The following is a 13,731-nucleotide window of genomic DNA, read 5'->3' as shown; positions in this document are numbered from 1 at the left end:
TGCGGCTGCTTCCCACTAGCTATCTACCTTACGTTTGGTAGTGTATATATGTCCATGCCTCTTTATCGCTTTGTCACCATTTACACTTCCCCCTCCCCATAGCCTCAAGTCCATTCTCTAGTAAGTCTGTGTCTTTATTCCTGTTTCACCCCTAGGTTTTTCATGACATTTTTTTTTTTTGTGGTTTAGAATGTTTCAGATACATATATCTAGGGTTCCAAAGAGAGATTTGGACCATTGAGAGATTTTTTTGTCAAATCATTAGCATATTCCAGATGGTAATTGGAGCTACTGAAATGGATTCTAAAGTGATTATTGATAGCTATGTATTTATTGCCATTTTGTTTCTTGTTTTCTGGTCGTTTTTATAGCTCTTCTCTGTTCTTTTCTTGTTCTCTTGGTTTTGTTTCCTGTGGTTTGATGATTTTCTTTTTCTTTTTCTTTTTTTTTTTTTTTTTGCGGTACGCGGGCCTCTCACTGTTGTGGTCTCTCCCGTTGCGGAGCACAGGCTCCGGACGTGCAGGCTCAGCGGCCATGGCTCACGGGCCCAGCCGCTCCGAGGCACATGGGATCTTCCCGGACCGGGGCACGAACCCGCGTCCCCTGCATTGGCAGGCGGACTCTCAACCACTGCGCCACCAGGGAAGCCCTTTCTTTTTTTTTAAATTAATTTATTTTTAATTTTCGCTGCATTGGGTCTTCATTGCTGCACGCATGCTTTCTCTAGCTGTGGCGAGCGGGGGCTACTCTTCATTGCAGTGCACAGGCTTCTCATTGCAGTGGCTTCTCTTGTTGCAGAGCACAGGCTCTAGGCAGGCGGGCTTCAGTAATTGTGGCACGTGGGCTTCAGTAATTGTGTCTCGCGGGCTTTAGAGCGCAGGCTCAGTAGTTGTGGCGCACGGGCTTAGTTGCTCCACAGCATGTGGGATCTTCCCTGACCAGGGCTCAAACCCATGTCCCCTGCATTGGCAGGCGGATTGTTAACCACTGCACCACCAGGGAATCCCTGATGATTTTCTATAGTAGTATGCTTGTGATCCTTTCACTCTAGTTTTTGTGTATCTATTGTAGGTTTTGTTTTGTTTTGTTTTTTGGCCACACCATGTGGCTTGTGGGATCTTAGTTCCCTGACCAGGGATTGAGCCCAGGCCCTTGGCATCGAAAGCGCAGAGTCCTAACCATGGACCACCAGGGAAGTCCCCCTATTGCAGATTTTTCATTTGTTGTTACCATGAGGTTCATATATGTTGACCTGTAACCATATCTATTACTTGTTTTAAACTGGTAGTCACTTAAGTTCAAACACATTCTTAAAAAATCTATATTTTTTACTCCCCTGCCCCATGTTTTGTGTTTTTGATGTCATATTTTACATCTTCATGTTTATCCCTTAACTGTTTGTTGTAGTTACAGTTGATTTTACAATTTTTTTTTGTTTTAATCTTGGTATTAGCTTATTTAAGTGGTTGATCCTCAGCCTATATTATATATTTGCCTTTACTATTGGGATTTTTCCTTTCCAATAGATTCTTACTCCTTGTTGAAGACTTTTCTTTTCCACTTAGAGAAGACTCTTTAACATTTCTTTTAGGGTCGGTTTAGTATTCGTGAACTCTTTTTTTTTTTTGCGGTACGTGGGCCTCTCACTGTTGTGGCCTCTCCTGTTGTGGAGCACAGGCTCCGAACGCGCAGGCTCAGTGGCCATGGCTCACGGGCCCAGCCACTCCGCAGCATGTGGGATCTTCCCGGACCGGGGCACGAATCCGTGCCCCCTGCATCAGCAGGTGGACTCTCAACCACTGCGCCACCAGGGAAGCCCTCGTGAACTCTTTTAATTTTTGCTTTTCAGGTAAGTTGTTTATCTCTCCTTCAATTGTAAATGATAATCTTGCTGGATAAGGTTGTAGGTTTTTCCCTTTCAGCACTTTAAATAAAATCATGCCACTCTCGTCTGGCCTGCAAAGTTTCTGCAGAGGAATCAGCTGATAGCCTAATGGGGGTTCCCTTGTACATGACTCTTTGTTCTTCTCTTGCTGCCTTTAGAATTCTCTCTTTCTCCTTCTTTTTTGCCATTTTTAGTTATTATATGTTTTGGTGTGGGTCTGTTTGGGTTTATCTTGTTTGGGATCTCTTCTGCCTCCTGTACCTAGATATCTGTTTCCTTCTTTAATTTTGGGAAGTTTTCAGCCATAATTTCATCAAACACATTTTCAACCCCTTTCTCTCTTCTGCTTCTGGGAACCCTATAATGAGAATGTTGATATGTTTGATGTTGTTCTACAGGTCCCTTTAACCAGTCTCATTTTTAAAATTTGTTTTTCTTTTTGCTGTTCTGATTGGGTGATTTCCATCATAAGTTGCCTTGCATTTATGCATTTATGCATTCTTCTTTATCACCTACTCAGCTGTAAATTCCTTCTCTTGTGTTTTTCATTTCAGTTATTGTATTCTTCAGTTCTTTTTTAAAATATTTGTTTGTTTATTTATTTATTTATTTACTTATTTTTGGCTGCATTGGGGCTTAGTTGTGTATAAGGATCTTTCATTGTGGCACATGGGTTTCTCTCTCATTGTGGCGCACAGGCTCCAGAGTGCATGGGCTCAGTAGTTGCGGCACACGGGCTCTCTAGTTGTGGTGTGCAGGCTCAGTAGTTGCAGCGTGTGGGCTTAGTTGCCTCATGGCACATGGGATCTTAGTTCCCCAACCAGGGATTGAACCTGCATCCCCTTGGAAGGCAGATTCTTAACCACTGGGCCACCAGGTAAGTCCCCCTGTATTCTTCAGTTCTGACTGATTTTTTTTTCTAGTTCCTTGTTAAAATTCTCACTGTGTTCATCTACTCTTTTCCCATTGTGTTAGCATTCTTATTACTAATGCTTTGAATGCTTTATCTGGTAAATTATTTACCTCTGTTTCATTAGTTGTTTGTTCAGGGTTTTTCTCTTGTTCTTTCATTTGAAACAAATTCTCCTGTCTTCTCATTTTGCCTGACTTTCTCTGTCCCTATGAAATTAGGTGAAACATTTACTTATCCAGGTCTTAAAGGAGTGTCCTTGTGTGAGAGCATCCCTATACAGTTTGCATGTGCCCAGTGGCCTTGGTGGGAGAGCTGTATCTGACATCAGTGTGAGTCACATCTTCCTCCACGGTGTCCTGGCAGCTATCATCTTGGTGGGAGGTGGGTTTAGAGATGGAGGGGCTAGATCCAGGGCAAGGTGTGAGCTGGGGCTCCTCCTCTGCTCAGTGGCCAGCACCAGCCTACTGGGGGTGGGGGCAGGTCTCAAGTTGTTGGAGCAAAAGCCCTGAGGGTTGGGTCCATGTTTGTTTTTTCCCCTCTAAATGTGTGCTCTCCACCCTCCCAGCATTGGTACCCTCACCCCAGAGGGGAGCAGTGCTGGAGCAAGAGGGACTGAGCAGGTGCTTGGTTTGGGTTGTGGCATGAGCTAGAGCGGTCCTGGCACCAGTCAGAGTTCCAGACCACTCCCTAACTGCTGCCACCCCAAGTGCCAGCAATGTCTGTCCTCACCTGGCTCAGTTGCTGTTTGGGCCTGAATCAGCTCTGTCCCCTACCACTGCATACTCTCCTTGCCTGTGACAGTCCTTGTCCTAAAGTGGAGCTGCATCATGGAACCAGTGGGGCTGGAGCTGGTGCTTGACTCAGCCTGGGTCATGCACTGTCGGTCGCAGGAAACAGGCCAGTGTCCCAGGCAGTTCCATTCTGTTTCCTCTGCCTTGTTTCAAGAGTAAACAAGTGTGTGCACACTGTTCACAAGCAGAGTCTAGGTTTCTTACAGTCCTGCTATAGTCCCACTGGTTTTCTAACCAGCTAAGGGGACTCATCCTTCCAGTGTCGTACCCCAGGGTGGGGTGCCCAGTATTTGGTTTGAACTGCTCACTCTCTGGGGAGGATCTCTGAGTATACATAATCCCCCTCCTCTTCTATGTCCCTTCCCAGGCATGCAGGCCCCAACCTGATTGCTTCTTTTTCCCTCCTCTCCAATTCCATGTGGATCTTCCTTACAGCCTTGGTTTTACAGGAATCTTTCTGTCTGTCTCCAGTTTGATTTTAGTGAGAATTGCTCCACATGCAGATTTTTAAAGAATATTTATTTATTTACTTATTTTGGCTGTGCCAGGTCTTAGTTGCTGCATGTGGGATCTTTGTTGTGGCATGCAGGATCTTTAGTTGCGGCATGAGGACTTCTTAGTTGTGGCATGCGGACTCAGTTGTGGCATGCATGCAGGATCCAGTTCCCCCCAGGGAACCAGGGATTGAACCAGGGATCAAACCCGGGCCCCCTGCATTCGGAGCGTGGAGTCTCACGCACTGGACCATCAGGGAAGTCCCTAGATGTATTTTTGATGTATTTGCAGAGGGAGGTGAACTCCAAGTCCTCCTACTCTGCCATTTTTATCTCCTCCTGGACTATATTTCAATGCTGATCATTGTCTGTTTGCCCTCAGTTCCATTCTGTCACCCTGAATGATACAATTTCCCAGGCTTCCTTGTGTATAGCCACATGACTGTAGGCCAGAGTTTCTCAACTGTGCACTTGACATTTTGGCTGGGTAATTCTTTGTGGTGAGGGGTTGTCCTCTTCACTGTAGAATGTTTAACAGTATCACTGGCCTCTATCTGCTGAATGTCAGTAGTACATCCTCCCTCTGAGCTGTGACAACCAAAAATGTCTCCAGATTGCCAAATATCCCCTGGAGGAAAGGGGGTCAAAATCACTCCAGTTGAGAACCATTGGTCTCGATCTTTATACTGCTGGTGGAAGGCAGGCTACATTACCAAACTGTCTGTTTGATTTGGTTTGGAAGTCCCACACAGCTTCCCTAATGGTGTTTGATAAGGTACAGAATACTAAATTCTGTAGGGACGTATAACACTTATAACCTAATAAAAAAGACAAAAGAACACGTGAAGCTGTGAAAGAATAACATCTGCTAAACTTGTGGTTATACGTAGGAAATTTAAAAAGAAGCAATGTAAGACAGGAAAGTCAGCCAATGGCTCAGGCCTCACAGGGTGGGAAGGGCTTTTTGAGGCCACCAGAACCCAGAGCCTAGCCCTCAGGTTGTAGTTTCAAAAAATGATTACTCTTTTGCTTTTAAATTATATTTTTTAAAAGTGTTCATTTTAATACATATTATGGCAAGAAACATTTTTTGAGGTGTCTTCAACCCTGCCAATAATTCCCACCCACTTCATCATGGATGTTAAAACGTTAGCATTTTGATATGTAACTTTCCATACTTCTTCCAAGCCTCTACAGCCATATTTGTATATAGGTTTCTATATAGGTATATAGGGGTTTTAAAATAATAAAAAGGTATATTTATTAAATAATAAAAAAGGATCATAATATACACATTTTTGTGCAACTTACTTTTGTCACTCCCAGTGTATCATATAAACAGTCCTCAAGAACAACAGTTATAGATCTTTTTAATGGTTGCATAATATGCCATAGTATGTATACATCATAATTTGATCAACAGATTTTCTGTTGAAGACATTGGGATTGTTTCTGGACTTTTTTCCCAACAACATTAATGCCATAATAAACATTCTTGTGTTCATAGCCTTACATATTCACACTTTTATTTCTTTAAGCTAAGTGAGATTTTGAATTGAAATGTATAGGTATATGTATGGTATTTATAATTTTAATAAATATTTCCAGATTACTTTCCAACACTATGAGAATAATATATTATAGTATCAGTTCCCCCATATCCTGGTAAGCAATAGATGGTAAAAATAAAATTTGTTTTGTTTTTGTGTGAGGAGTGAAAAATGGAACCTCATTGTTTTACTTGCATATTACTGTCTACAAATAGATTTGAACATATTTACAATTTTTATATAGTAAAATATATCTATTTTAAATGTTTCCTGTCTCAGTTAAAAAGGTTTTTCTTGATGCAAAGTTATATAATATTCTAAAATGTCTTATAATATTTTTATTGTATTTTTTCCTTTAGATCTTCGGTCCACCTGGAATTTATTTTTGTATCTAGTGTAAGGTAGGAATCTGTATTTGTATTTTTTCACAGTAATAATCATTCTGCCAATATCATTTTAGTACAAAAAGAGTTGATACTAACTCCCCTACTAATTGTAGTCATGTGAGACATATCAAGGGTATAAGGCCAATTTATTTGTTTATTTAAATAGAATTGTGAAGTCAGCCAGAATATTAACGTTGGCTCTTTGAACATTTTCTCCCAAGTGGAAAATTCCATATGGGAAACCAAATTACTGTTGAAGTCTGCTTAGAAAGCTGAGGACTAGGGGAGTTCCCTGGTGGCCTAGTGGTTAGGATTCTGCGCTTTCACTGCCATGGCCTGGGTTCAATCCCTGGTTGGGGAAGTGAGATCCCACAAGCTGTGTGGCTTGGCCAAAAAATTAAAATAAAAAACAAAACAAAACAAAAAAAGAGAAAGCTGAGGACTAGAAAACAAGTTAAAAATCTTAGTGACTAGTGTCTGACGTCTATGACAGTCTTTGGTATAATACAAAATATTTTGTTTTTGTCCCCTGTTCCAAACACAGAACTCCTAACACCCTTGTAGTTTCCTGAGTGATAGGAGCATCATTTATTATTCATAAGAAGGCCCTTCCAGCACTCCTGAGTTTATGCTAATTAGGTAGCTTAAGGTAGGCCTTAGGGTGGGACCCCCAAGATAGCTTTGAGATGGGCAGGTCACCAGAAAGACCAAGTGATTAGAGGATGGGAACTTTTCAGCTCTACTCCTGACCTCCAGAGTGAGAGGCAGGGTGTGCTAGAGATTAAGTTCTATAAAAACTCTTGAACAAAGAGATTCAGAGAGCTTCCAAGCTGGTGAACACAATGAAGTGCTGGGAGGGTAGGCACCCCAACTCCATGTGAAAGAAGCCCCTTTGCTCAGGACCTTTGTGGACTTTGCCTTTGTACCTCTTCATCTGGCCGTTCATGTGTATCCTTTGTAAGGATACAAAAGTTACCTTTACTTTGTAATTATAAGTGATGTGTCTTATTGAGTTTATTGAGTTCTGCGAGCCACTCTAGGAAATTATGGAACTTTAGGAGAGTGTCATGGGAATTCCCAATTCATAGCCAGTTGGTCAGAAGTCCAGGAGGTCTAGGACTTGTGACTGGCATCTGAAGTGGGGGCAGTCCTGTGAGACTAAGACCTTGAGCTGTGGGGTGTTCACCAACTCCCAGTATTCAGTGTCAAAAATGAGTTGAAGTGTTGAACACCCAGTTATTGTCTGGAGAATCAGAGATTTGGTTGTTGGTGTTGGAAGACACCTCACAGCCCAATGCACCAATGTTCATCCTGTCAACCAAGGTACCAGAAATCTCATATTGTATGTTTCACTAACTTTCTCATGTGAACTGTGCTGGCTACAAACCAAATTTCCTTGCCTTGCCTTTTTTTTTTTTTTAATTTTTTTTAAGCATCCATGCTTCCCATCACGCTTCATTAAATAATTGTTTTCCTATGTGCCAAGATTCCTTTACGTTCTTCATTTATTCTTTCATTCAATAAATATATGTGATAAATATATGTGCCAGTTCTCTACTAGACAGCTGACAATACAGAGGTGAACCAGATGAACAAAATTCCTGCTATAGTTGGGGGAGACAGTCAATAAAACACACAGAGAAAAATAACAAATGAAATAGGGAATGTGCTCTCTAATCATTAGAGTCTAATGTACTGAATAAGGAGTAGAGAGGACTTGTTCTAGGGAAGGAGGCACAGGCAGAAAAGTATGACAAACACGTGGCAGGCACATATGTATTTTAAGTGCTTCCAGAGTTATTTTGCACGTATAGAAGCAAATACATACATTTGGTCTCCTTTCCACACACCCCCTTTTATTTTTTCACAAATAGCACTATACTGTACACACTGTTCTACATTTTGCACTATGCCACTTGGAGATCATTCCATATGAGAACTTGAAGAGCTTCCTCATTTTAAAAAAGTGGCTTTGTAATATGAAAAGCTCAATTTAGAGAATAGTAATGCTAAAAATATTTACAAGAAGGTCAACACCAGATTAAGGGGAGTTTGAAAAACTGAATGTGAATTTGCCAGGGTTAGGGGCTAAGAATGACCTGAATTTCACGCAAGTAGTTTTCAACTACTGGTAAGGCCATAACTCTAGTTAGGAGGGTTCATTTTGTTTTGGAATACAATTTCTGTCTCTCATTTATCCTACCGGCCATGTGTGCCCCATCTGACCTTTCAGTACAGGAGTAATCACAGTGATCACACAGCATTTAATAAACACCATCAAGTGTCTTTTATGCACAACATATATAAATGAATGAATGAAATAATAGGATGTCCATAAGCTTACAAATGTCGTTTTCAAAAAATCTGGGACTTCTCTTTCTATTTTGATAGGATACTGACTCTCATTTTATATATTACATCCTACCAACATAGCTGAGAATCAATTTATGAAATATTTTGTGAGATAAGATAGATGAAGTAGGGAGGAAACAGGGCCAAATATGTCAGCCAGGAAGGGTGAGGTGCCTATGTAGTTAGGAACTGGAAAGAGTGTAGGAGCGAAGAAAAGACAACAGGATTTGCTGACTGATTCAGTAGAGGGCATCAATCTGAAGGAACACTTCAATGATTTCAAGGCTTCTAGGATGAAGGAGATCATCACTTTCAGCAATGAAGCAACCAGTTGTAAGGAGAGATTCTCAGTTTAATTTGAGGTACAAAGACTTTTGGCTTTAGATGGGACCCCAGAGTTACATTTTCAAAATTAGAACTTTTTTTTTTTTAAGAAACACCGTAAGTTGGTTTCTTAAGTTCAAACAGTAATTGCCATGGTATAGGCAGAACCCACTTTAAGCTTAAGGACTGATATACTATAAACTCACAGAGGTCCCCTAAGTGGATAGAAGTGCCATGTCCAGAGGCAGAGATGCCTGCCAAGTTTGGCTCTGGATCTGCCATGTATTATATGAGTCCTTACTTAAGGCTAGATGTGGAGTGACAGAGTCCTGGAAATTTCAGGAAAAGTGTAAAGTAGAGGGCCTTCAAGTAGGAAAGTAATATTTTTTAGCTATTATGTACCCCTCACTTTACATCTGGCTATCTTATTTCTCATCACAACCCTACAAAATAGGTATTAGCATTTTAGAGATGAGGACATTGGGTTTAGAAAAGCTAAATAAAGTGCTCACGCTAGAAGGGAAGGACCTCAAATTCTAACCCAAATCCAGATGTTTATAGGGGCCAAGTCATGCTCAGTCCAGTTCTCCTCATAACGCCCCACTTTACCCTGTATACTAATTCCATGAAGCCCAGAGAAGGTAAATCCCACATTTGGAGCCAAGCTGGGGCCAGAAAGCAAATAGGCTGATCACCCTCCCACCCCCGTCAAAGGTCCTTCCAGAGCTGACACACGCCTTTCAGGATATGACAACCTACACCACCCTACAAGGGATGGAGAGAGGGAGAAAAAGCAACCGGCTCAGGAGAGAAGCAAAGAGAAAAAAGGAGGCAAAGAGGAGTTGTTAGAATGGGGTGAGGAGGTTGAAGAGTTAACTGTGTCCTTTTGCGTCTACTGATAACCGTAACAAAGAGACCGACTACCTAGCGTATTTCAGGAAGCTGAGCCTTGGCCAGCTTCATTCCTGATCGCCTTTCAGGAACTAAGTTTTAACCCTTAGCGTAAATCCAGAAAAGACAAAGTAAGGCGAGCAAGGTGTGCACTTCAGGCAAAAGCGGAAACTCGCAGTACGAACCAAAACTTGACCCAACCAGGCAGCAGTAATTTGACGACAGTTTGAAAGACAAGTTTGGCTGCAAGACTCGCCTGCCGCCGAGGGGTGGGGCCGCAGCAGCCCCGGCCGCGTTTCCTCCAGGCCCACACCGCCTCCGCCTGCCACGTGACCCGCCGTGTTGTGGTCCGGCCCGCGTGGGTGGCGGGAGCGGCGGGAGGGCGGGGGCGAAAAGGGGCGGGTCACGTGACGGGGTTTAAATCTCCCGCAGCCGGAGCCGCGGGGGCGCCAGTGCCGCGAGTCGAGCGGGAGGAGAGGAGGCGAGGGAGGAGGGCCAGAGAGGCAGTTGAAAGATGGCGGACGAGGCGGCGCTCGCCTTTCAGCCCGGCGGCTCCCCCTCGGCAGTGACGGCTGAGAGGGAGGCCCCGTCGCCTCCTACCGGGGAGCCGCTCCGCAAGAGGCCGCGGAGAGACGGCCCCAGCGTCGGGCGGAGCCCGGGCGAGCCCGGCGGGGCGGCCCCCGAGCGTGAGCTGCCGGCGGCGGCCGGCGGCTGCCCGGCGGCGGCGCTGCGGCGGGAGGCCCAGGCGGCGGCGGCCGGAGACGGAGACAATGGGCCGGGCTTACAGGGCCTATCCCGGGAGGCGCCGCCGGCCGACGACTTCTACGACGACGACGACGACGAGGGCGAGGAGGAGGAAGAGGCGGCGGCGGCTATTGGGTACCGAGGTGCGCAGGGCGCGGGCGGGCCGGGACTGCGCATCCCCCCCCCTCCTCCCGGGGCCCCTCCTGGGGTGGGGGAGTGTCGGGCGGGCTGGGGGCTCGGGGCTGGCTCTGCGGCGTCCCCCTCTCCACTAGGGCCCCTCTTAGCTGCGCGCCTCCGGGGCTGCGGGCCCGGCTGCCGGAGCGGCCCGGGGACTCACTCCCTCCCTCGCTCTCTCCCCTCCCTCCTCCCTCGGCCGGCGGCCCGCCCCAGTGGCCTCGCGCTTTGCGCAGCCGCGGGGCGAGCTAGCCTCGCAGCTGGTTTAAAAAAAAGTTTCTCTCCCCTCCTACTCTTTTAACGTATTGCTTTTGTTAAATGTCTTGCTTCTCCGCCCACCCCCCAGCCCCGCACACTTAAACATGAAACTTTTTGACTGTCCCTTGCACCAACCTTTTGCAGTTGCCTTTGCAAACTGACACCTGTGCAATTTGTGTGTGTGTGGTTTTTTTTTTTTTGGAGGGCCTTTATTTTTAAACTTGTTTTAAATTTTAAAGAGTGTAGTTGCTTCTAAAGACGTTACCCCTCTGTGGTGCAACTAATAGTGGGCATAGGAGAGTAATAGTAGTTTTAGAGTACTTTGAGTAGTATTTTTTCTCTAATCGTGTTCTTAGATTAAATATCTTCTTGTGTGTGTATATGTAACCCTGAAACACGAATTGACATTTTTCTGGCATAGTAAAGCAGATGTGATAGTTGTATATGTCTTGTCATCCTTGAGTGTTTCAGAGTTTCTATCCGGATAGATGTGCGTCTTTATTAATATTTGTATCAAGAAATCCAGTCAGTGGGCCATTTGATCATATCAAAAGGCAACAATGTGTGCATTAGGGATTGGATTAGAGAAACAACCCCTGTTTTCAAGATACATAGTTTAATAAGGGAAACGAATAATGCAAAGGTATTTTTGTATGTTTAGTGTTATATGAGAGAAGTGCAAGTTGCCATGGTAATATTAGCACGACTTTTTTGGGTAAATTTTTATTTGATAAGTTTTATGAACTATTATTTGTGATCGATAAATTCAGTCTAACTAGGTTGCTACTTTTTGTATTTTGATTAAGTAGACATAATTTTTTTCTAGATTTTGATGAACTGAAACTTAGATTCCGAGCAGAATCCCTAAAGATGAGGATATACTGTTCCTGTGAATGGTGCAGATTGATCCAGTAGGCATTCTTTACACAGGCACTATGAATGTTAAGTGTTTTATTCATTGAAAATTGTTGCATCATAATTATAGATCTTCATAATTTTAGATGCAGATTGTTTCAGAAACCTTGAGTTACTTTTGGTTTCTTTTGCAGATAACCTTCTGTTTGGTGATGAAATCATCACCAACGGTTTCCATTCGTGTGAAAGTGATGAGGATGATAGAGCCTCACATGCGAGTTCTAGTGACTGGACTCCAAGACCACGGATAGGTATGGTTTCACAGTTTAAGAGCTATCTTTTTCAGTATTCTCTTTTTATGTCAACAAAAAATATATTTCTCTGTCCCCTTGTAGCCTGGTGATAAGGTTCTTAGGTGTTTGATGAGATTTAATATCATCCTGGTTTTAGGGAAAGTCTAGTGCTTTGTACTGTTTTTGTTTTAAAATAATCTCTGTATGTAACTTTTTTATTGCTGGTTTCCTGTACTAGAATATAAGTCCCATGGGGGCAGGGATTTCTGACTGATTTGTAGACTGTTTTGTCAGTGCCTAGAAAAGTGCCTGGCACATAGTTTATCCTCAGTAAATATTTATTAAGCATTTTGATGAAATGAGAAATATTTTGAAGTAGAGCACAGTATCAGATTTTTATACCAAGTAGTAACATGACCATCTCAAAATGTTCTTTCTCTTAATGTGCTGGGTTTTTTCAAAAATGCCTTGACTGCTTAAACATAGTAATGATTAGTTCATTTTTAGTGTTTATATTTACTGTATTTTTGGTTTTCTCAAGCTAGGAACTGATCTAAGAAATTTCAGGGTAAAGAATTAAAGCTCAGAACATCAGCATTGTATGTATCATTTTGGGAGACTGGTTAAGATTAACTTGAAGATTGTTACTGGAAAAATTTTAAAGATAGTAAAGTATAAGATTTCCTTTTCTTTTTTCTTTATGTCTTTAATGGTAAATAGTGTGGGCTTTCGGGACTGGTAAGATCTTTCCTGTGTTGATTTGTAGAACCCTTTTGTACATACTTCTGTCATGTTTATGTTGTATTTTTCTAGATTTTAACCATAGAAATTTAATTCTAGTAGTTAATTAGTTTGACTCTTAAAATACATACTTGGTATTTTATAGCTCTAGGGGCAGGCTCAACTCCTGATCTCTCCCTAATAATCTCTTTGGGATATAGCGTTAGATCTGAAGATGCTGTGAATGAAACACCTTTATAGTGCATATTTTTACTCTGCAAAACAGTGTTAAGCATTGCTAATTTCTTACTTCAAAAAATAAATGAGATTTTCAATTACTTGGAAGTGGATCTGATCTAGTTCTTTTCCCTCTTGATATAGGTCCATATACTTTTGTTCAGCAACATCTCATGATTGGCACAGATCCTCGAACGATTCTTAAAGATTTACTACCAGAAACAATTCCTCCACCTGAATTGGATGATATGACACTGTGGCAGATTGTTATTAATATCCTTTCAGAACCACCAAAAAGGAAAAAAAGAAAAGATATTAATACAATTGAAGATGCTGTGAAATTACTGCAAGAGTGCAAAAAAATAATAGTTCTAACTGGAGCTGGGGTATGTAAGATGTATAAAACACTAGTATGGGAGGTGGTGTATGTTTTTTCTTAAGCCTTGCCCAATTCAGAAACATTTTTCTGGTGTAGAATTTATCCTTATATGATGATGGGCATTTGTGTTTGAAACTGCTAAAAAGTGAGTGCAGGAGCAATTACTAAATTGGTTCAGTTTTTTAAAAACCTCTCGATAACCTTAAAAAAGATTCACGTCTGTTTACTGGCACAGTAGGTAAGTGGAATTAAGGCAAGATTTTTACCTACATTATACCACAACTTCTAAGGAGATGCAGGGAATTCTGCTTGCATTAAAGTGTGTCAGGGTCTGATAGAAATTGGTTATTTGTTTGACCTTCATGGGGAAACCGGGAGCCTAATATGTGTTGGCAAGTAATGCAGTGTTGGAAAGGTAACAGATTCCTGCCTCTCCTCCATTTTAAATTAAGGTGATGTGATTGTGGTGGGTTGAGATTTTTCAT

At 42.5% G+C, this 13,731-nt stretch overlaps 1 protein-coding gene across 2 annotated transcripts in view; it reads left to right on the top strand.

Annotated features, from left to right (window-relative positions):
• The window catches only part of SIRT1 (sirtuin 1), a 60,557-nt gene that overhangs the window by 20,845 nt on the left and 25,981 nt on the right, over positions 1-13,731 (top strand). For both annotated transcript variants that reach the window (XM_073793542.1, XM_004320145.4), the window contains 4 exons: positions 5,993-6,034; positions 10,019-10,473; positions 11,812-11,928; positions 13,012-13,253. In XM_073793542.1, the coding sequence (XP_073649643.1) occupies positions 10,101-10,473; positions 11,812-11,928; positions 13,012-13,253 (732 nt within the window). In that variant the 5' untranslated portion in view covers positions 5,993-6,034; positions 10,019-10,100. The remainder of the gene's footprint in view (positions 1-5,992; positions 6,035-10,018; positions 10,474-11,811; positions 11,929-13,011; positions 13,254-13,731) is intronic.

This window comes from Tursiops truncatus, chromosome 16, assembly GCF_011762595.2.
Source record: "Tursiops truncatus isolate mTurTru1 chromosome 16, mTurTru1.mat.Y, whole genome shotgun sequence".
Classification (NCBI taxonomy): domain Eukaryota; kingdom Metazoa; phylum Chordata; class Mammalia; order Artiodactyla; family Delphinidae; genus Tursiops; species Tursiops truncatus.
This window is presented reverse-complemented; position numbering and strand designations above follow the sequence as displayed.